The sequence below is a fragment of the Ranitomeya imitator genome, chromosome 2, assembly GCF_032444005.1.
Source record: "Ranitomeya imitator isolate aRanImi1 chromosome 2, aRanImi1.pri, whole genome shotgun sequence".
NCBI classification, from domain to species: domain Eukaryota; kingdom Metazoa; phylum Chordata; class Amphibia; order Anura; family Dendrobatidae; genus Ranitomeya; species Ranitomeya imitator.
The window spans coordinates 578,152,944-578,176,778 of NC_091283.1; the positions used below are offsets into that span (position 1 = coordinate 578,152,944).

The following is a 23,835-nucleotide window of genomic DNA, read 5'->3' on the forward strand; positions in this document are numbered from 1 at the left end:
TATATCTCTCTATATATATAATATATCTCTCTATATATCTCTCTATATATCTCTCTATATATCTCTCTATATATCTCTCTATATATCTCTCTATATATCTCTCTATATATCTCTCTATATATCTCTCTATATATCTCTCTATATATCTCTCTATATATCTCTCTATATATCTCTCTATATATCTCTCTATATATCTCTCTATATATCTCTCTATATATCTCTCTATATATCTCTCTATATATCTATATCTATATATCTCTCTATATATCTCTCTATATATCTATATCTATATATCTCTCTATATATCTATATCTATTCATATATATATATCTATTCTATGTGTACACATTTATTCTACCTATTCTACTGTAAGCTGTCAGTGTGATTTTACTGTACACCGCACTGAATTACCGGCTTTTCTCTCTAACAGCGCTGCGTATTTCTCGCAAGTCACACTGCTTGTCCGTGTGAAATCCGTATTTTTCACGCTTCCATAGACTTTCATTGGCGTATTTCTTGCACAGTACGGTGACAAACGCAGCATGCTACGATTTTGTACGGCCGTAGAAAGCCGTATAATACGGCAGATAGGAGCAGGGGCATAGAGAATAATTGTGCCGTATTTTTTGCGAGTTTTATGGACGTAGTTTCTGCGCTCTTACGTCCGTAAAACTCGCAAGTGTGAAGCCGGCCTTAGAGATTTGGTTAAGCAGCCTCTTCATGGCATCGAACTGATTAAGTATTAATGCATGGGTGACTTTGGTTCCTAAAAAAGAGCTTAGGCTCTGGTCACGGTAGCGTTTTTAGGAGAATGTTCTTTTCCTTTACAAATTCTAGAAGAGGCAGAGATTCACAAATATTTTGGAGAATTTCTATTATTTTTCCTGTGTCCAAATCTAAGACCATCTAAAAAAAATGAAACCTTTTTGCGTGTGGGTTTCAATTGTTTGATTAGTTGTTTTCTTATATAAACCGTTGTTTTTATTACGGTAACTTTGCAAGGAGCCAGTTAAAAACGTGCATAGAAATAATCTGGTGGTTTTCAGTTTGTCTTCTATTGATTCCTGTAGGATAATTTTACTACTTTTTCCACTGTTTGTTGTTGACTTTAAACTTGTATAATAAATTGCATTTTACTAAACCAGTTTTGTTTCAATGCTTTTCATCTTTAGCAGCTTTTTTGTTTTCTCAAGTATTTCAAACAGTCAATATTCTATATCAAGTAATTTGGTTATTACATGGTCAGTTTTTAAAACAAACCAAAAAAAAAGCTATTTTGTGATGATGCTGGCGCTTAACATATTTTAAAACTCTATGCCTGGACGTTTTTTTTTCTGCGAAGTTCCATTGGAATTTGTCAAATATGCTTCGCCACCGAACTGACAGCGATGATCCAAAAGATTTGGACAGAAGAATTTTTATTGGCAATTTACCTACAGAAGTAATGGAATATCAAGAAATGAAAGCGATGTTTTCCAAATACGGAAAAATCAGTGGTTAGTATTACTTTTAATTTAATGGCAGGACATTGTCATTGTAAATTAGTTTGAATAAAATGTGCTTTTTGGCGTATGGGGTAATTTTTTTTCATTTTACTTTTTACTACAGCCTAGAAAATCTTTTGTAATTGAGTAAATATTCTTGAAAGCTACATTTTGGCCTGGACTCCCATGTGTTTGACATTTGCCACCCTTTGTGTTTGACCATTACCACCATTATTTGGTGTACCACAGGTTACCACCTGTATCTGCCATAGGTTTCCTGCACTATTGACTGGCTAAATGCTATGTATTCCAAAGCAATAAAAACAATGTTTCACTGCCTCAAGTCAAGTCCCCGGGGGGGACAATAAAAATTAAAATTGTATGTCATAAATATTCATTAAAAACTTCTCCTATTGAAAATTTGGATTATTAAAAGGAAAAAACTTCACAACCTATTCAGCGTAAATAAGCCCTCATACAACTACAGTATGTTAATAGAAGAGTAGCGACATTTTGGCTCTTAAGAGTCTGACAATCAAAAAGGGCAAATTGTTAGTTGCCCATGTACTGAAAGCAGGGAACGTAGTTAAAAAGGAAAAAACAAGAATAAATAAAATCTTCTGCTCACGCTGCGGTTTGAGAACCGTCACGTCAATGGTCTTGGCAAGTCCTTCACTGGTTCTGCAGATGGAGCCATAAATGCACACCTGATGGTTGCTGCCAAACGCTGACCTCTAAAACCTACAAGAGAAAAAATGAGCAAAAACCCTGCTGACCTCTGCAGTTTAGTGCTATACTTGCAGATGTCATTATTTATTATGCATTGTTAAAGGGAACCTGTCACCCCGTTTTTTCAGATTGAGATATTAATACTGTTAAATAGGGCCTGTGCTGTGCGTTACAATAGTGTATGTAGTGTACCCTGATTCCCCACCTATGCTGAGAAATACATTACCAAAGTCGCCGTTTTCGCCTGTCAATCAGGCTGGTCAGGTCAGGTGGGCGTGGTGACATCGCTCTTTTCTTCCCCAGCTTTCCGTTGGTGGCGTAGTGGTGTGCGCATGTCGCAGTGACGAATCCACTGCGCGCACGTGAAGAAACAGTGCGCGATCTGCGCTATAACCCCCTGTCATCGGTGGGGGCGGCCATCTTCCTGGGGCCGCGCGTGCGCAGATGGAGTGCTCTGCTGCACGGGGCTTCAGGAAAATGGCCGCGGGATGCCGCGCGTGCGCAGAAGAGATCGCGGCGGCCATTTTCCCAAAGCCAAGATGCAAACTCGGCTTTGGGAAAATGGCCGCCGCGATCTCTTCTGCGCACGCGCGGCATCCCGAGGCCATTTTCCTGAAGCCCCGTGCAGCAGAGCACTCCATCTGCGCACGCGCGGCCCCAGGAGGATGGCCGCGCCCACCGATGACAGAGGGTAATAGCGCAGATCGCGCGCTGCTTCTTCACGTGCGCGCAGTGGATTCGTCATTGCGACATGCGCACACCACTACGCCACCAACGGAAAGCTGGGGAAGAAAAGAGCGATGTCACCACGCCCACCTGACCAGACCAGCCTGATTGACAGGCGAAAACGGCGACTTTGGTAATGTATTTCTCAGCATAGGTGGGGAATCAGGGTACACTACATACACTATTGTAACGCACAGCGCAGGCCCTATTTAACAGTATTTATATCTCAATCTGAAAAAACGGGGGTGACAGGTTCCCTTTAATATAGCGCTATCTTATTCCACATTGCTTTCCATCCATTATCATTACTGTCCCCAATTGGGCTCATTCTAGATTCCCTATCAGTATGTTTTTGGAGTGTGAGAGGAAATCTGAGGAATCCCGCGCAAACATGGGGAGAACATACAAACTCCTTCCAGATGTTGTCCTTGTTTTTAATACACTTTAGGGGCCCAATATAGGCAGTTCTTGTAGATAATCTAGTAAAAACTAAAAACTATTCATGACAATTTTTGTTCAGGGCATTTCAGTGGGACTATTTTTTTTTTTCTCTATTATAACAATTACTAATTTTCCAGCTCTCTCCATGTTCCGTCGTTATGGATTTGTCCAATTTGAGCGTATAGAAGATGCTGATGCTGCTGTGGCGGGTGAAAAAGGTCGCCGTTATAAAGGGAGTATATTAGGTAAGGCAATCTGTAGTATTTTTGGAATCCTTACTGAATGCAGTGATATTTTTGGGGTTCTCTCTTTGCTCTTGCATTCTTGCAACATAATTGTAAGCATAACAGATTTAATGAAACAAGGTTTCCTGGCACGCAAGTTGTTTAACTGAACACTACAGAAACTTTACATCATATGGTCATGGTGGGTGTATTTAGTGAGCTCAAACAGTCTGCCCCATGCCCTGCCAATGCCAGCTGTATTGCACAGCCAGCATCTTCCTTCAACAACAGCAGTTGGAGCTTGCTCCAATGTGTTGTTGACTGTCAATTAAATGGCTCCCAATGCTATTATAGGGATTCTGTGTTGTCATGGCAGCTTGGGGCCTGCTGATGGCCCCCTTAACTGCCATCTTAGTCTTCTTCTGAAACGGAGTCTCGTAGGTCAACCGCAATTTCACTATATGGTGCAATGCTTGTTTTTTACCTTAAAGTTCCTTTAGAGGTTTATAAATCAAAAGTATACAGTAGCAGATTAACATAAGTTGTATAAAAAAAAAAATCCATTGGCTTGCAAAAGTATTCACCCCTTGGCATTTTGTGACCTTTTTTTGGGGGGGTGGGAGGTGTTGAATCAGTTAATGTAAAGGACATTCTTTCAGCAGGAAACATTTCGCTTTCTTTTTATTGTGAAGCAAACAACAAATGAAACGAAATAACTGAAAAACTTCAGTGTACATAACTATTCAGCCCCCTAAAGTCTGTACTTTGTGGACCCTCCTTTTTCGGAAATTACAGCTACCAGCAGTTTTGGATAAGTCTGAGCGTTTCACATCTTGCCACTGGGATTCTCAAGGCAAACTGATCCAGCTCCTTCAAATTCGATGGTTTCCTCTGATGAACAGCAATATTCAAGTCTATCCACAGATTCTCAATTGGATTAAGGTCTGGGCTTTCACTAGGCCACTCCAAAATATTTACTCGTTTTGGCCTTAAATCACTCGACTGTTGCTTTTAGCAGTATGCTTTGGAACATTGTTTTGTTGGAATGTGAACCTCTGTCCCAGTCTCAAATCGCGGACAGACTGAAACATGTTTTACTCAAGAATATCCCTGTAATTCACATCATTTATCTTCCCCTCGGTTCAGACCATTTTCCCTGTTCCTGCTGCCAAACTCCCCACTCCCCCACAGCATGATGCTGCCACCACCATTTTTCTCTGTGGGAATGGTGTTCTTGGGGTGATAAGCTGTGTTGTTTTGGTGCCAGACAGTGTTTACCTTTTGTGGCCAAAAGTTCAATTTTGGTCTCATCTGACCACCTTCCTCCAAACATTTGGGGCATTTCCCATGTCTTTTAACAAACTCAAAACAAGCCTTACAATTTTTGTGTGTAAGTAAAGGCTTTTTTTTTTTTTTTGGACAACTCTTCCATAAAGGCCACTTCTATGGAGTGTGCGACTTATTGTGGTCATATGGACAGATATTCCAGTCTCTGCTTGGGAACTCTGCAGCTCTTTCAGGGTTACAATTTGATCTCTGTACCGCCTCTCTGATTAATACCCATTTCCCCGCCGCCCCATCTTTTTCCTATTGAAAAAAATCACCGTGCATGTAAAAGTGCTAACAAGATATATTATGTTAATCATACAGTTCTTTTTTTCGGTCACCTCACTCATCAAAACAATGTAACAGACATGAAGACGTCATATGTACACGAAAATGTTATAGTTGAGAAATGTATGCCTAATGTGCAAAGAACAAGCCCTCTGCTATGGAGCAATGGCAGAAACCACTCCAGGCACACCTTTATGACTGCAAGCCAGCAGTTACTGGGAGGAATAAAGTTCATTTTCTCCTTGTAGCTGCACTTTCAGTGAGGCATCCGTCGCTAAAACAAGTCTATGGGAAAAAAACGGATCCTGCGGGCACATTTGCAGGATCCGTTTTTTCCCCCCAAAACGATGCATTGCAACGGATCTGAAAAAACGGATTTGTGAAAATAGCCTTAGGCCTCTTTCACACTTCAGTCTTTTGGCGTCAGTTTGAATCCGCCGTTTTCGTCAAATAGTGGATCCGCATCTTTTTTTTTTTTTTTTTTTTTTTTGGTGGATCCGCTATTTTACCATAGACTCGCATTAGCGTTCTGATTGTGGCGGATGGTCGTCCGTTCCATCCGCCATGTGACGGATCCGTTGAAATTTGGCGGACGTTGTCTAGACATTGACGGACATTGCAACGTTTTTTGTTTGCGCCGAAATGGCGGTTCGCGATGGATCCATCGCGTCTGCCATTTCATAGAATGGCGGCCTATGGGCGATCCGTCGCGACCGTCATTTGGCGGATCCGTCGCCCCAATCCGCTTTTTCAATTGAGCATGCTCCAAAAAGTACATACTTTTCCCAGATACACGGATGCATAAAAAAAACCGGATCTGTTAGAACCGTTTGCTCAACAATTTTAACGAATCCGTCACAATGTCGGAGCAGACTGACGCCAAACAACTGAAGTGTGAAAGAAGCCTTAGGCTGCTTTCACACACCAGTTTTTTGCCATCAGTCACAATCTGACGAATGTTGAAAAAAAACTGATCAGTCACAGATTGTGAAAAACTGATGCGACGGATCCTTTTTTTTCGCTGGATCCAACTAGCTGATCCAGCTAATTGGATCCTAAAAAAATCAGAGCATGCTCAGTTAATAAAAACTGAATCCGTCACTGGATTCTGTCATTTGACAGATCTGACGCCATAGGCTTGCATTCTAGCAAATGACGGACGGCGACGTCCGTTTTTTGAACAAACACAAAAAAACGTTACTATGTCCTTTTTTCTCCAGCCGGATAAACAATTTTCGAAAGACTGATGAAACATGAGGCCATCCGTCGCTAATACTAGTCTATGAGAATATCAAAGACGTCTACAGGAGCAAAAACTTTTACCATTATTAGAACCAATTGAAATAGATGATTTCTGCAAAACCTAAAGTGACAAACTGCATTGAAAAACTATAACTGATAACCACAATTGTCAGTAAGGACAATATGTAATACTAACTGCATAGTGTCACGACTCCCGGGTATAGCTGATGCGGGGAGAGCTGCGTGCCGCAGCAAGGGAGCAGAGCAGCGGGGAACTCGCCGAGTAGCAAACAGGACCTGAAGCACGTGACTGGGTAGGAGGTGGTCGAGAGCGGCGCCAGACGCCGGGTTGCAGAGGAGACGATATACACTGGCGAGTAGTTAAACGTGCCAAGATCAAAACCAGGAAATAACAAGGTAACCGAGGGGTGAGGAGGAGGGATAGTCAAGAAGGGAGCCAAAGGTCAGAAAGCCAACAGAACAAACAAGTAGAGTTAAGCACAGAGAGCAAAACAAGCAAATGCAAACCGAGCACACACTCAAGGGGTCAGACACAGACTAAATGAAAGTATAGTGACAGGGAATCCTGGTCTGGAGTGTGTATAAATACCCCTCCCAGATCCAGAGAGGCCAGCAATATTAACCCTGAAAGAGCAGGACACAAACCATGTTCTGTACCATGACACATAGTTGCTGTTCACTAAACACAAAATTAATGCCTATTGCAGATCTGTAAACTGTTCTATTTACAATGTATTGATATGCTGTATTTTTGTGTTTGTTCGAAATTTAAAGTATATTATTTGAGTTTTTGACGCGAGAGATTCCTTTATTAACTCTTATATGTAACTAGTTTTAGGGGGTAAAGTATAATGGCCATAGAGTTTTTAATTTCCTCTGGCTGCTGGTGGTTTTTTTTTTTTTTTATCTTTTTTTTTTTTTCTTCTTTCTTTCACTCTACATGTAAAAACGACTGTATGAGCAAGGAGGTAATGATTGGGAATGCTATGTTCAATGTCTCAGCCATTTAATGACCATCAATACGCTTTTTTTTACTGACCTAAAATGAGAACATTTCCCCAATGGGTGAAAATACAGCAGCTGTACACTTTAGCAGCCACCCTGCTGCATCAGTCACAATCAGTGTTGCCACCAACCATAGCTGTTAATCGCCTAACTACTGCTCTCAATAGGGACAATGGCATCTGTATGGTTAACAGCGTGCAGGGGGCTCCCTCTTTGTAACCTTATCAATCTCCCCCTTGATCACGGTGTTGTGGTCCTTATGGCTGCCATGGCAATCCAAGGTTAAGGCTGTGTGCACACGTTGCAGAATTGCCGCGGAAATTTCCACGGTATACTGCATGCAGAATTGGCATGCGTTTTCCCGCTTAACACTAGCGTTTTGCAAGCGTAATTAGCTCGCAGAATGCTAGCGTTTTCTAAGCGATCTGTATCATCGCTTGAAAAACTGAAAGGTTGGTCACACTTGTCAAACATAGTGTGTGACCAACTTTTTACTATTGATGCTGCCTATGCAGCATTAATAGTAAAGAGATATAATGTTAATAATTTAAAAAAATAAAAAATCGTGATATTCTCACCTTCCGGCGTCTCCCACTCCTCACGATGCTCCTGTTCCCAGTAATGCCTCGCGGTAATGACACCAGATGACGTACGGTCTCGCGAGACCGCTACATCATCGCAGGTCATTGTGATATGAATCCAATAAATACATATATGTTGAGTAAAAAACAAAAAGAGTACATATTTGCGATCACCTCTTATTGACTGACCTATGAAACTGTACCACTGGTTAACCCCTTCAGAAAGTGTGCCTAAACCGCAGTTAGCATGACTGATATCAATGGGTCACCTCCTAGACAAGCTTCAAATTATGGACCATCACTTACACAACTCCTGCTGAGCCAGTACCTTTATTGGGAAACATGTCAAGGTCATGGTGAACTGCTAGCTATGTGGGGCTTTATTTTATTGTCCTAGTTATCCCAGTATTGCCTTTGTCCTAAGGTCATGGTAAATATGTAACTCATGCAGGTTTTCTACGTTTGTGACATACTGCTTGATGTGTGTGGACCATGTATTTTATATCCGGATAAGAACCCTTTTTTTACTCAAACACGGTCAGCATTTTAGAACTATAGGAAATCTATCTATATTCATATTATGTGTTTCTAGTGTTCATTTGTGTGTTCCTTGTAGGATGTTTTTACAGTAGACCTTCCTGGCTTAGTGCTTCCTAGGGTCCCATAGGGCAAGACTGCGATGAGCCAAGGTGCCAATCTTGTGTGTTTTTAAAAGGTGCCAAGCCCGCAGCTAGGCAGGGTGAAATATAGGGTGCATTGTTTTAAGGATAGTGTCCCCTTACCCTCACCCCTCCTGCTTTATTCCCTATACCTAATAGACGTGTTGCACTCTTCAGTAATGAATTTGTGTTTTGCTCTTTTAATTAATGTAGTGATTAATTTAAATATTACCTTTTTATTTTTGGAGGTTTTCTCACTCACATGTAAGGCTAAGCCACAGTTAACATCCATGTTTGGCGTTTCTGTAGCAATGAGAGCCTGCCTAATTTTGGGGGTCCATGGCTTCAGAAGCATGAGCTGGGCACAATGTGCGTACACTACATTATATGGTCAGTACAATGGCAGATTTGCAAGTTTCACTTGGAAACATTCGCTGCTGCTTGTTCCCATGGAGTCAAAATAGGTCATTGCACCTGTAGAAAAATTCCCAGAGGGGTGCAATTTCCAAAATGAGGTCACTTCAAAGGGGAATCTGCTCTTCTGGCACTTAAAGGCTCTGTATGTGGAGTCCGCAAACTATTCTACGATAATTTGTTCTCCTAGTGTCAAATAGCGCTCCGTCCCTCCCGAGTCTCGCTGTGTGGCTAAGCGGTACTGTACAGCCACATATGGGGTATTGGCACATTGAGCAGCAATTGTGTGACGGATTTTGGTGTCATTTTTACCCATTTCGCCATATGACAATGTAAAATCTTAAAATCTGGGGCTAGAACAAAATTTCCATTGCAAAAATGGTATAAAATTCTGTGACACACCCTTTGTGTCAATATGATCACTGCACCCCTAGATGAATTCATTGAGATGTGTAGTTTGCAAAATAAGATCATTTATGGAGGGTTTCTACTGTTCTTGCACCTCAGGGGCTCTGCCAACATGACATGTCACTCTCCAACCAATCCAGCAAAATGTGCATTACAATGTGCTCCTTCCTTTCTAAGCTTTGTACTCTGCCTCAAAAGTAGTTTTTGACCCCATATGGGGCATCTATGAAATTGCACAACATATTTTGCAGTCCATTTTCTCCTTTTATCCTCTTTTGAAAGTTGAAAGCTTTGGGCCAAAGTAACTGGAAAAAATGGTAATTTTCCATTGACTCAGCCCAATGTTATGCAATTCTGTGAATCGCCTAAGGGGTAAAAATGCGCACTACGCCCCTAGATGAATTTCTCAAGAGCTGTAGCTTCTAAAATGTGGTCACTTGTGTGGATTTCTGCTGTTAACACATCAGGGGCTGTGCAAACGCCGACATCGTGTCCACTCTCTTTTCCAGCCACTCTTGCGCTCCAAAAGTCAATTGATGTTCCGAGTCCTGATGTGCACCGAAACAGTAGTTCTCCACCTCATATGGCATATCTGAGTACTCGGGACAGATTGTACATACATACAAATTGTATGGTTCATTTTCTTCTATTACCCTTGTGAAAACGCAAAATGAACATTTTCCTGTGAAAAACTAAAATGTTAATTTTTTTTCTTCCATATTGCCTTCATTTCTGTGAAGGGTTAATAAAATTCTTGTGATTTTGAGCACTTAGAGGGGTTCAATTTTTAAAATTGTCACTTGAGTATTTTCTCTCATATACCGGTAGGCCTCTCAGGATGAACTTCAAACGTGATGTTACCTAAAAATACTTTTAAAAAAATAAAAAGCAACCTGTTTGTAAATGTTGGAAAAATGAGAAACTGCTGATAAACTCTTAACCCTTTTCAACTTCCTAACAAAAATTTTTTCAAACATGATAGTGGTATAAAGTGGACATATGGGAAATGTTTATAAATTTTGTACAGCATGACCATCTGCTTTAAAGATATGAGCTTAAAATTATCAAAATTCCAAAATTTTCGCAAACGCCCCCAAAATTTCAACCTAAATTTACCAATAGCATAAAGACCTATGTGTCACGGAAAAACAGTCTCGAATCGGTGTAATCTGTTGAAGCATTCCAGAGTTATTACCACATAAAATTACACTGGTCAGAATAATAAAATATGGCCTGTTCTGGAAGGTTTTCTGTCCATGCCAGTGCATGCATCTTTTTGTAGTCCTCATTTCTAAATAAAGTTTTACAGCCAAAACACGTGAGTTTTGTTTAAATTTAAAGGAATTTGCGACAGAATAAACATGACTTGAGATTCTTTAGTTCTGACTGTTTTATTGTGTTGCATGTAATCGGGCACAAACCTGCCAAAATTTAAGCTTGCATGCTTTATCACTCTGATATCTATCTGTTCAATGCTCACAACACCCTTACTGAAGCAAATTTCTCCAAGTCCTGAAACTTGTCTTTTAGTATGTCATTTGTTTTTGTCTATGCATGAGAATCTCTGTGGGCTATTGTCTGAAATATCTATCACTCTCTTTCTCTTCTTCTTTCTCTTTTATATTTTAATTCTACATTATTTAGTTTACTCTAGTGGAAATTCACCTGCTTCGGCATATTTATTCAAACCAGTGACACATACTGATAGTTTCCAATATTGTTTTGAGGAGGCACACGACCATCAAAAGTGGACATCTGTATGTAATGAGGATTCATTTTCCTTGTCCCTCCTCACAGGGTTAGAATAGCATAGCTATTTAGGAGGCACTACAGTTTTACTAATGTGGGACCACATGACCTTATTTTTGATTCCAGATCATAGTTTGTGGATGCTATACAGCAGGGTAAAGACCAATGTATAATTCTGCCTACAAAAACTATAAGATTGGCAAATGACTCCAAGGTCAAAATAAAAATGAAACTGTTCTACACTTTTGCAAATTGTATCATTTTACTGAATCAAAATGCTTACGTTTGAGCACATTTCATAAGAAGTCATGTTGCAAGTTTATAATATTAAAAGTGTATTTACACAGACTTGTTTAATGTGGACCTAACAAACAATTGTAGAAAATGTAGAAAAATAAAACAGAAAGAAATAAAAAAAGACCCTAAATCCTTTGGGTCATTTTTGTTTTGCAGTACATTTCTTGAACTCCTATATTTTATTTTGTCCTACATAAAAAAAAAAAAAAAACAACAACGCAGTAATTGAAACAAAATTTATAAAAAACAAACTTGAAGCAAAATATTTATAAAAACAAAAGCTAGCAAACTTAGAAAAAAATTGAGGCTTCATTTATTAGGTTTTTTTTTTTTTACTTCTTTTCATGGTCAATTGTTAACTTTGCTTAAAAATACCTGACAAAAAATGTGAAGCGTACAGTCATTACCCCAAATTCCAACAGATTATACTAAACCAAAAAGCAATTTGGACAACCAAAATATATACAATGTGATCTTCTCTTTTTTTTTAATAATATGAAATTGGGAGACATACACAATACACGGTAATTTAAATTACCGTATGCTTCAGATTCCTGCTGATCATCCGGTAATATGTGCATATATAAGCATCAAGGGAGGAATATGCAAAAATAGAGGGGGTAAAGGCTACAAATATTAACTGGCCTAATCCTCTATAGCGTAAGTAGCAAATCCCCCTCTATACTGTATGTACTAAACTGTATACACGAGAAACCTAGCACTGAAGATGGTCAGTATCGGTGGCAACATAAAAATGCAACATAATGGTAGGATATCCAAGCAGAACTTGTGGTGATGGAACATTTCTACTCTCGTTTCGCCTCACTTTATCAAGGGGGAATTTCATGTAAATGGAGGCTAAAAGCAGCACATTTTATATGCAACTATGAATTTGTTGAAACGGAAATATTTTTGTCAATTGTAAGCTCGCAAACTTCAAAAAAAATCATCGAAGAGGAACTAAAGAAACCAATATTTGAAGATACCGTAATTTAACAAAGCTGTCATAAAGTAAAGTTCTTAATGGAAACATGAAGCTAGAACTGTAGCGCAATTATAGCAGTCATCTCAACAGTTGTGAACAGGATTTCTTGTCCTTTCTCAGTTTTGTATTGCATTCAACTGGTTGGAAATAAGTGTACTGTCAAAAATGAACATTTTCCATCTAATCCGCATAGAGATGATCACAGTACTCCATAATGAAAATCAACTAAGTGAATTTTCAACCTTTACCACTCATTCAACATTTCAAACTCAAGTTGTCCTTTCTAAAGCTTGACAATGACTCATTTAGCTTGAAACGTTGGATATTTTGCGTTTAGTAAAAACCTCTGGTGGTTTTCCTTTGTGGAGTGCTTTGGTCGGCTCTTGAGTCTTGCAGGCACTCTGTTACCTAAATTTTTTTTCAATTATAAGATTGTTCTGCTGATTCTTCTAGTATACAGTTGAGATTTTCATGGCATATTAAAAACTGAAATCATGGAAATCTAAGTCTAGATGTTAATATATTGACTTACAATAACGATAATTACAATCTGCTTGTGGCGTTTAAAAGGCCTGCTCTCTGTTCTCTCTACTGGAACGGTCTACTTTCACACACAGTATAATGGTGCTGGAAAAATCAGAAATGGCCTTGCCGTATGACATTTTGCAGTTCACTTGAAGATCAGTCCTGTTCATCTTGAATAGTAAGTTTTGCGCTTTCTGCCAGACAGAAACTTTTAATAAATTACACTTGTGTTGCTAATTCCACTTTTTCCATGACTAATCTTTAAATCTGTGTAGAAAAATTCTGCAGGTTTACGGATTTCCCATTGAAATCAATAAGCGGCTATTTGAGGGCGAATTTTAATGTGGAATATGCACTAAAATACATGTGGGGGGGGAGTGATCACATGTTTATCAAAATGCGAATTGGTAATGATGGCTTATAGAAAATGTTATGTAGTAGTGTAGGTAATGTTACTTGGGCTCCAAATAAAGTTCCTTCTATTTAAATTCCTCCATGGTGGTAGTTTATTTTTCTTTCTAGAATTATGTTGGTTATTGTGATTACTTTCAAGTTATTGAATAGATGGGTTAATTGTGCTTTTCAGATATTAACAAGGCAGCGGAGAGAAGGAATATGCATAAAGCTTCATCCAGGCCAAGCCCACCACGAAGGTAAAGTAAACAAGGGCCAAACTTGGTCTTCTGTTGGTTGGATTTCCTGGATCAGTCTTTTTCCACCATCGTTTAATAGTTAAGTTCCCGGATGACTTTACACTTCTTATGCACCAGCTATTTACAAGCCGTTTGCCAGTGTCACAAGACTACAGCAAATCCTTGAATAATCTTTTTGCGTTCACCCTGCGCTAAGTGGGTGGTTATAAAAAAGAGAAAAAAAAACTTTATCAAAATAATAAATTTAAAAAAAAAAAGCCGCAAACGTCAAACAAAAAACCCACAAAATCACATTTTAAAATCCTACTTAAGTCAGACTCTTTTCTTAGTTTTCTTTTACTCAAACTCTCTTCATATTAAAGCCATCAGTTTCTCTCTTTGAAATGACTCCTTTCTTAAAAAAGTAAACCGAAACCGCACGCAAGCATAACTTCAATTTGCTACATATATTTTATCAAATGGGTTGTAACATTACGCAAAATTTTACTCCTGATTCTGAACAGTGGACTTAAAGGAACAGCAACTTACAATCGCAATTTACTGGAGTCCAGACAGGGGTTAAATTCTGTCTTTTTGGAATTTCGATTTTGAGCTTTTCTTTCCTGATGCAGCACTTAACAGCATAAAAATGTCTACTTTGTATTATTTTGTTTAAAGCCGTGAGCGTAAATGAATGTGCAGCTCTAAAAAAAAAACAAAAAAAAAACCCGATAGTCATTTCATTTTTGTGTGTTGTGATTTTACTCCACAAGTTGCCAAAATAAACAACTCTTCATTACAAAGTTTATGGCTGTTAAAGTAACCTCTCTGACTATTGCAGTGACTATTGTGGAAGTCCAAAGCATAGGAGTTGTATTCTTGTCTATATGTACTTTTACATTCTGGTCAAAGTCAGAAGGCTTTTATTTTGGGTGGAGGGAGGAGTTGGCACAAGTGAAAGTGTTGTATTATGAATAGTTATGCAATACTAATAACTTTGTTTTTTGGCGCTCCAGAGAATTGTATGGATATGGTGATACTTTGGAGTCAAGACGTGACCGATCTCCTCTCAGATCCAGCCCAAGGAGAGACAGCAGAGAACAAAGAGAGAGAGATTTTCGATCTTTTCGGGACTCACGAGATGGACAAGGATCAAGAGACTTTAGGGATCACAAAGACTTCAGAGATGCTCGTGATGGAGACTTAAGGGATGGTCATAGTTCAAGGGATAGCCGAGATCTGAGAGATAGCCGTGATCCTAGAGACTATAGAGACCCCCGTGATTCAAGAGATTTTCGCGATCCCTCCCGTGATACAAGAGAAGTTAGAGAGTCACTGTATGACCGTTATAGAGAGGTCCGTGACTCAAAAACTCCATACAGGTATGAGCTGGTCTAGAGATTTTTATTTTTTTATATAGATTAAAACCTATTCTGTGTAGATATTAAAGGGACACTGTCACCTGAATTTGGAGGGAACAATCTTCAGCCATGGAGGCGGGGTTTGGGGGTTTTTGATTCACCCTTTCCTTACCCGCTGGCTGCATGCTGGCTGCAATATTGGATTGAAGTTCATTCTCTGTCCTCCGTAGTAGATGCCTGCACAAGGTGCAATCTTGCCTTGCACAGGTGTGTACTATGGAGATTTTATACACTTCCTGGCTTGTAATAAGTGTTTCACGCCACAATATATCCACTTAGGCTGGTTTCACATTTGCGTTTAAATCTGCAGCGTTTTTAAACGCATCCGCATGTGGTGAAAAAAAACGCATGTAAATGCGTACAAACGCTGCGTTTTTTAGACGCATGCGTTTTCGCATGCGGTTAAAAAACGCCGCTTTTGTATGCGTTTACATGCGTTTTTTTCCTGCGTTTGAGCTTTTGGTACGCATGATGAGAAATTTCACAAGCTGGTTTTTGTTCATTCTGCTTCACAAAAATCGGAATAAAAAAGCAATCAAAAATGTCACGTGCCCGAAAATGTTACCAATAAAAAGTCCCGCAAAAAACAAGACCTCACATGACTCTGTGGACCAAAATATGGAAAAATTGTAGCTCTCAAAATGTGGTAACGCAAAAAATATTTTTGGGAATAAAAAGCATCTTTCAGTGTGTGACAGCTGCCAATCATAAAAATCCACTAGAAAACCCCTTATAAATAGAAATCAAACCCCTTTCATCAACTCCTTAGTTAGGGAAAAATTAAAAAATAAAAAAGTATTTATTTCCATTTTCCCATTAGGGTTAGGGTTTGGATCCCTTTGGGGTTAGGGTTTGGATCCCTTTGGGGTTAGGGTTTGGATCCCTTTGGGGTTAGGGTTAGGGTTTGGATCCCTTTGGGGTTAGGGCTAGGGTTAGGGTTTGGATACCTTTATCACCTTGATGGTGGGGGGTGGCTTATCAGTGTCTAGACTTGTTTTTCTCTATGAAAACGCAATCGAACACATGCATTTTTTTGCGGCAAAAAAGCCTCTAGAAATTACTACATGTTGCATTTCCGCGCCAAGCCGCAAGCGACAAAAAGACGCATGCGTCGTCAAACACGTACAAAAAAAACGCATGCGTTTTTAATGTTAAATATAGGAAAACATGTGTTTTTATGCGTTACAAACGCAGCGGCAAAAAAATGCAAATGTGAAACCAGCCTTAGTTCTTGGTGATCTGTTTCACAGATTGAGATTTACTTTACAGTTGATTCTGGGTATAAACTTACCGTATATACTCGAGTATAAGCCGACCCGAGTATAAGCCGACCCCCCCTAATTTTGCCACAAAAAACTGGGAAAACTTATTGACTCGAGTATAAGCCTAGGGTGGAAATGCAGCATTTACCGGTGAATTTCAAAAATAAAAATAGATCATTATTTCCCCATAGCTGTGCCATATAGTGCTCTGCACCGTTCATTGTGCCCCATATACAGTGCTCTGCACCGTTCATTGTGCCCCATAGCTGTGCCCCATATACAGTGCTCTGCACCGTTCATTGTGCCCCATAGCTGTGCCCCATATACAGTGCTCTGCAGCGTTCATATTTCCCCATAGATGCTCCACATAAATCTGTGCTGCTGCTGCTGCTGCTGCAATAACAAAAAAAAAAAACACATACTCACCTCTCTTGTTTGCAGCTCCCAGCGTCCGGTCCCGGCGCCTCCATCTTCCCGGCGTCTCTGCTCTGACTGATCAGGCAGAGGGCGCCGCGCACACTATATGCGTCATCGCGCCCTCTGACCTGAACAGTCAGAGCGCAGAGACGCCGGGAAGATGGAGGCGCCGGGAAGATGGAGCGACGCCCGGCAGCTGGAACGCGGACAGGTGAATATTACATACTTACCTGGTCCCAGCGATCCTGACGCTCCCTCTGCCTGGTCTTCGGTGCCGCAGCCTCTTCCTGTCAGCGGTCACCGGCACCGCTGATTAGAGAAATTAATACGCGGCTCCACCCCTATGGGAGGTGGAGCCGCCTATTCATTTTTTTAATGAGCGGTCCCACGTGACCGCTGAAGAGGGGAAGACGCTCCAGCACAGAAGACCGTGGGACGGCAGGGGGAGCGCCAGGACTAGGTAAGTATGCCTCAGCGCCCTCACCCGCCGACCCTGCCACCCACCTTGACTCGAGTATAAGCCAAGAGGGGCACTTTCAGCCCAAAAATTTGGGCTGAAAATCTCGGCTTATACTCGAGTATATACGGTAATCCCATTTACAATGGAATTTGCTGTTTTTTCACTCCCATGTTTAGAAAAATGGACCCCAAATGGTTCTTGTCATGTAAAATAATAAAATCTGGTGGTACTCGACCTTCTACAGTAGAATGCCAGTTCTCTACCTCCACCCTAGTGTTTTGGCTTGCAACGGTGACGTTGCGCCAACAGTTATTGCTGCATTTAATAACCGAGTTCTGTGGCTCAGACGATGTAGGTGCCACAAGCTGCTGAATTCAGTGACTAACTTCCTTCAGTGAACTGTCCATGTGACGTCACTGCTGCAGCCAAAACACTGATACCGGAGCAATGTCAAACAACCGATGCTGGATATGGGGAGGGTGACTGCTATATGATTTTATTTTACATGACTAAACATTTGGGGTCCACTCTCTCTATATGAAATTTGAAAATCATTTTAAGCAAAATGTGTATGGAGTACCTAGACACAAATGAATATATGCATAACCCTTTTTGGCTAAACTTAACCAACACATTTCATAAGAAATATGTAATCGATCTGAGACAGTTTCTCAAAATTTGTAGTCTTTTTAAAGTTTTTTTTCATTTGCTTTTAATCTTTCAGAAATGATGATTACCACCAAAAGCGGGAAGACTACTTGGATCGTTATAGAGAGCCTCTCGACAGACAACCAGATGGTATGCAATTCCCCCCCCCCCCCCCAAAGCCTGTTCTAGACTACATTTGGTTTGCAAGAATGATACAGTGCCGGCAAAAAAAATCTTTACAAGTTCAATGAAACCACAAAATCTTAGTATTCAAGTGGATTCAAGTGTTTTATTGTGGATATTTTATTATAATTAGTATTTTGTCATGTCTTACATTTTATCACCATCTGCAGTCGTTTAGGCATGGATTCAGCAAGGCTGGCTAAGTATGTGGAGTCCATGTTTACCCACAGTGTCTTCAGCACCTCCTTTAGTACTGTATATTTTGGGTCATACCGTGACACGGTACTCGGACGACGCACAACCTTTGAGCCTCCCCTGACCAGCCTGAAAGTGCTCTCATCACTAAACATCACTTTCTTCCACATTTCAGATGTCCAATCTTGATATTTCTTTCAAAAGGCAAGCCTTTTCTTCTTCATTGCTGCTGTGAGCAGGGGCTTCTTTGTGGCACGGCAACTTGGTAGACCCAGGTCCTTCTGTAGGCGGTGGCTAGTTGCGATGTTCTGGAGGAGCATAGGGTACTTGTTTTTTAGTTCAACAGCAGTTATAGAAGGATGTGACATCACTTCACGCTTCAGAAGCTTATCAGTCCTTGGTGAAGTCTTCTTAGGTGCGCCAGAGCCTGACTTCCTCTGCGGTACCATCCCAGGAGGCAATGATGCCGCCGACCGCTTCAGTTGATAAATTGCTTCTCTTGACACTCCCAGATCTCTAGCTACAGCAATCACCGAATCCCCCTTCTCGAGCAGAGTCAAGGCACGGGATTTCTCTTCCATTTTAAGCTTCTTTCGACCCATTGTGGGAGGTAATAAAAAAACTGAGGGACATAATAAAAGACTGCCTAATAGCAAAACTGGCTGAGCTGCACATAACAACTTGGTGTTGAGACATTGAAAACCTTCTTTGGTTCTTTTCCAGATTTAAAATTCAGCTATGTTTGATTTGCAAAGCATCTTTGATAGATTTTAAAACTATTTGACATCCTTCTTGTAAAAGAGACCAGTCTTTTTGCTGCTGTGTTTGGGGAAAGTCTTAAGCAAGGCTCCAGGAGATTCAGCCCTCATTGATGCATGTATAGATCTTCATTTGACTCAATTTCATCTTAAACTTTTTAGATACCAGTTATCTGGTTCTTACACATTAGACTGGTGTCCGTCGGACCTACTGATATTGACTGTTTTGACGGTCTATTGTGTATGGGGCATTGGCCAACTGATGTGGGAGATTTCAATCACGTATGTCTGATTTAGGACTGATGTTTGCATTGTTATTGTCAGCTGATAGCTTTCCCACAGAAAACACAGGAGCATTCTGATCCACACTGACCTCTCCTTTAGGAAAATTATCTAAGAAGGCATTCAGTTGAATTATCACTTGGCCTACAGCCATCTAATGTGCATTGCGACATTAAAGGGGTTGTCCACTACTGGGACAACCGCATCTCAATCTGTAAGTTTCCCTCCTTTTAACATAACATTTATACTCTCCTTTGAGGCTAGCGCCATTCCAGCTGTGTCAGAACTGTCACCAGGTGATCACATAAGTCTAAAGGTACCGTCACACTAGACGATATCGCTAGCGATCCGTGACGTTGCAGCGTCCTCGCTATCGATATCGTCCAGTGTGACAGGCAGCAGCGATCAGGCCCCTGCTGTGATGTCGCTGGTCGGGGAAGAAAGTCCAGAACTTTATTTCGTCGCTGGATCTCCCGCAGACATCGCTGAATCGGTGTGTGTGACACCGATTCAGCGATGTCTTCGCTGGTAACCAGGGTAAACATCGGGTAACTAAGCGCAGGGCCGCGCTTAGTAACCCGATGTTTACCCTGGTTACCATCCTAAAAGTAAAAAAAACAAACACTACATACTTACCTACCGCTGTCTGTCCTCCAGCGCTGTGCTCTGCACTCCTCCTGTACTGGCTGTGAGCGCCGGGCAGCTGGAAAGCAGAGCGGTGACGTCACCGCTCTGCTTTCCGGCCGCTGTGCTCACGTTCAGACCAGAGAAGCAGAGCGCCGGGGACAGACAGCGGTAGGTAAGTATGTAGTGGTTGTTTTTTTACTTTAACGATGGTAACCAGGGTAAACATCGGGTTACTAAGCGCGGCCCTGCGCTTAGTTACCCGATGTTTACCCTGGTTACCAGCATCGTTGGTCGCTGGAGAGCTGTCTGTGTGACAGCTCTCCAGCGACCAAACAGCGACGCTGCAGCGATCCGGATCGTTGTCGGTATCGCTGCAGCGTCGCTTAGTGTGACGGTACCTTAAGTCACTTGAACCCTGTGGCCATTCAGCGGCTGCTTCACTCTCCCCACCTTTGGACTTATCCCATACATCCGAAGGAAGAGCAGCAGCGCTCAAGTCCTCATGATGTAAGCGATTTGTCCTAAGGCTGAAATTGTGAATTGGTTGCTGACTGCTCTGCTGGGTTCACGTGACCTCACATGCAATCGCCGGAAGAGACGGTGAAAACACCGCTGGAACGGCACTGTTTGTGAGAATGTGTTATTTTAAAAGGGGGAAACCTACAGATTGAGAAGGGATTGTCCGAGTAGTGGAAAACCACTTTAACCCCTTCATGACCCAGCCTATTTTGACCTTAAAGACCTTGCCGTTTTTTGCAATTCTGACCAGTGTCCCTTTATGAGGTAATAACTCAGGAACGCTTCAACGGATCCTAGCGGTTCTGAGATTGTTTTTTCGTGACATATTGGGCTTCATGTTAGTGGTAAATTTAGGTCAATAAATTCTGCGTTTATTTGTGATAAAAACGGAAATTTGGCGAAAATTTTGGAAATTTCGCAATTTTCACATTTTGAATTTTTATTCTGTTAAACCAGAGAGATATGTGACACAAAATAGTTAATAAATAACATTTCCCACATGTTTACTTTACATCAGCACAATTTTGGAAACAAAATTTTTTTTTGTTAGGAAGTTATAAGGGTTAAAATTTGACCAGCGATTTGTCATTTTTACAACGAAATTTACAAAACCATTTTTTTTAGGGACCACCTCACATTTGAAGTCAGTTTGAGGGGTCTATATGGCTGAAAATACCCAAAAGTGACACCATTCTAAAAACTGCACCCCTCAAGGTACTCAAAACCACATTCAAGAAGTTTATTAACCCTTCAGGTGCTTCACAGCAGCAGAAGCAACATGGAAGGGAAAAATGAACATTTAACTTTTTAGTCACAAAAATTCTTTTAGCAACAATTTTTTTATTTTCCCAATGGTAAAAGGAGAAACTGAACCACGAAAGTTGTTGTCCAATTTGTCCTGAGTACGCTGATACCTCATATGTGGGGGTAAACCACTGTTTGGGCGCACGGCAGGGCTTGGAAGGGAAGGAGCGCCATTTGACTTTTTGAATCAAAAATTGGCTCCACTCTTTAGCGGACACCATGTCACGTTTGGAGAGCCCCCGTGTGCCTAAAAATTGGAGCTCCCCCACAAGTGACCCCATTTTGGAAACTAGACGCCCCAAGGAACTTATCTAGATGAATAGTGAGCACTTTGAACCCCCAGGTGCTTCACAAATTGATCCGTAAAAATGAAAAAGTACTTTTTTTTCACAAAAAAAATCTTTTAGCCTCAATTTTTTCATTTTCACATGGGCAACAGGATAAAATGGATCCTAAAATGTGTTGGGCAATTTCTCCTGAGTACACCAATACCTCACATGTGGGGGTAAACCACTGTTTGGGCACTCGGCAGGGCTCGGAAGGGAAGGCGCGCCATTTGACTTTTTGAATGGAAAATTAGCTCCAATTGTTAGCGGACACCATGTCGCGTTTGGAGAGCCCCTGTGTGCCTAAACATTGGAGCTCCCCCACAAGTGACCCCATTTTGGAAACTAGACCCCCCAAGGAACTTATCTAGATGTGTGGTGAGGACTTTGAACCCCCAAGAGCTTCACAGAAGTTTATAACGCAGAGTCATGAAAATAAAAATAAAAAATTATTTTCTCAAAAATGATCTTTTAGCCTGCAATTTTTTATTTTCCCAAGGGTAACAGGAGAAATTTGACCCCAAAAGTTGTTGTCCAGTTTCTCCTGAGTACGCTGATACCCCATGAGTGGGGGTAAACCACTGTTTGGGCACACGTCGGGGCTCAGAAGGGAAGTAGTGACTTTTGAAATGCAGACTTTGATGGAATGGTCTGCGGGTGTCACGTTGCATTTGCAGAGCCCCTGGTGTGCCTAAACAGTAGAAACCCCCACAAGTGACCCCATTTTAGAAACTAGACCCCCCCAAGGAACTTCTCTAGATATGTGGTGAGCACTTTGAACCCCCAAGTGCTTCACAGACGTTTACAACGCAGAGCCGTGAAAATAAAAAATCATTTTTCTTTCCTCAAAAATTATGTTTTAGCAAGCATTTTTTTAGATTCACAAGGGTAACAGGAGAAATTGGACCCCAGTAATTGTTGCGCAGTTTGTCCTGAGTATGCTGGTACCCCATATGTGGGGGTAAACCACTGTTTGGGCACACGTCAGGGCTCGGAAGTGAGGGAGCACCATTTGACTTTTTGAATACGAGATTGGCTGGAATCAATGGTGGGGCCATGTTGCGTTTGGAGACCCCTGATGTGCCTAAACAGTGGTAACCCCTCAATTCTACCTCCAACACTAACCCCAACACACCCCTAACCCTAATCCCAACTGTAGCCATAACCCTAATCACAACCCTAATTCCAACCCTAACCCTAAGGCTATGTGCCCACGTTGCGGATTCGTGTGAGATATTTCCGCACCATTTTTGAAAAATCCGCGGGTAAAAGGCACTGCGTTTTACCTGCGGATTTTCCGCGGATTTCCAGTGTTTTTTGTGCGGATTTCACCTGCGGATTCCTATTGAGGAACAGGTGTAAAACGCTGCGGAATCCGCACAAAGAATTGACATGCTGCGGAAAATACAACGCAGCGTTTCCGCGCGGTATTTTCCGCACCATGGGCACAGCGGATTTGGTTTTTCATACGTTTACATGGTACTGTAAACCTGATGGAACACTGCTGCGAATCCGCAGCGGCCAATCCGCAGCCAAATCCGCACCGTGTGCACATAGCCTAATTCTAAAGGTATGTGCACACGCTGCGGAAAACGCTGCGGATCCGCAGCAGTTTCCCATGAGTTTACAGTTCAATGTAAACCTACGGGAAACAAAAATCGCTGTACACATGCTGCGGAAAAACTGCACGGAAACGCAGCGGTTTACATTCCGCAGCATGTCACTTCTTTCTGCGGATTCCGCAGCGGTTTTACAATTGCTCCAATAGAAAATCGCAGTTGTAAAACCGCAGTGAAATGCGCAGAAAAAAACGCGGTAAATCCGCAGCGGTTTAGCACTGCGGATTTATCAAATCCGCAGCGGAAAAATCCGCAGAGGACCAGAATACGTGTGCACATACCAAAACCCTAGCCCTACCCCTACCCCTACCCCTAACCCTACCCCTAACCCTAACCCTATTCTAACATTAGTGGAAAAAAAAAAAATTTCTTTATTTTTTTTAATTGTCCCTACCTATGGGGGTGACAAAAGGGGGGGGGGGGGGGTCATTTATTATTTTTTCTATTTTGATCACTGAGATAGATTATATCTCAGTGATCAAAATGCACTTTGGAACGAATCTGCCGGCCGGCAGATTCGGCGGGCGCACTGCGCATGCGCTCGCCATTTTGGAAGATAGCGGCGCCCAGGGAGAAGA

General features: G+C 41.3%; 1 protein-coding gene across 5 annotated transcripts in view; it reads left to right on the forward strand.

Annotated features, from left to right (window-relative positions):
* NCOA5 (nuclear receptor coactivator 5) overlaps positions 1-23,835 on the forward strand; it is a 55,155-nt gene that overhangs the window by 23,139 nt on the left and 8,181 nt on the right. For 2 of the 5 annotated variants that reach the window (XM_069752194.1, XM_069752195.1), the window contains exons 2-6: positions 1,343-1,496; positions 3,518-3,625; positions 13,691-13,757; positions 14,753-15,118; positions 18,021-18,094. In XM_069752194.1, coding sequence (XP_069608295.1) covers positions 1,364-1,496; positions 3,518-3,625; positions 13,691-13,757; positions 14,753-15,118; positions 18,021-18,094 — 748 coding nt within the window. In that variant the 5' untranslated portion in view covers positions 1,343-1,363. The remainder of the gene's footprint in view (positions 1-1,342; positions 1,497-3,517; positions 3,626-13,690; positions 13,758-14,752; positions 15,119-18,020; positions 18,095-23,835) is intronic. The other 3 variants (XM_069752197.1, XM_069752198.1, XM_069752196.1) reach the window with 2 other exon arrangements.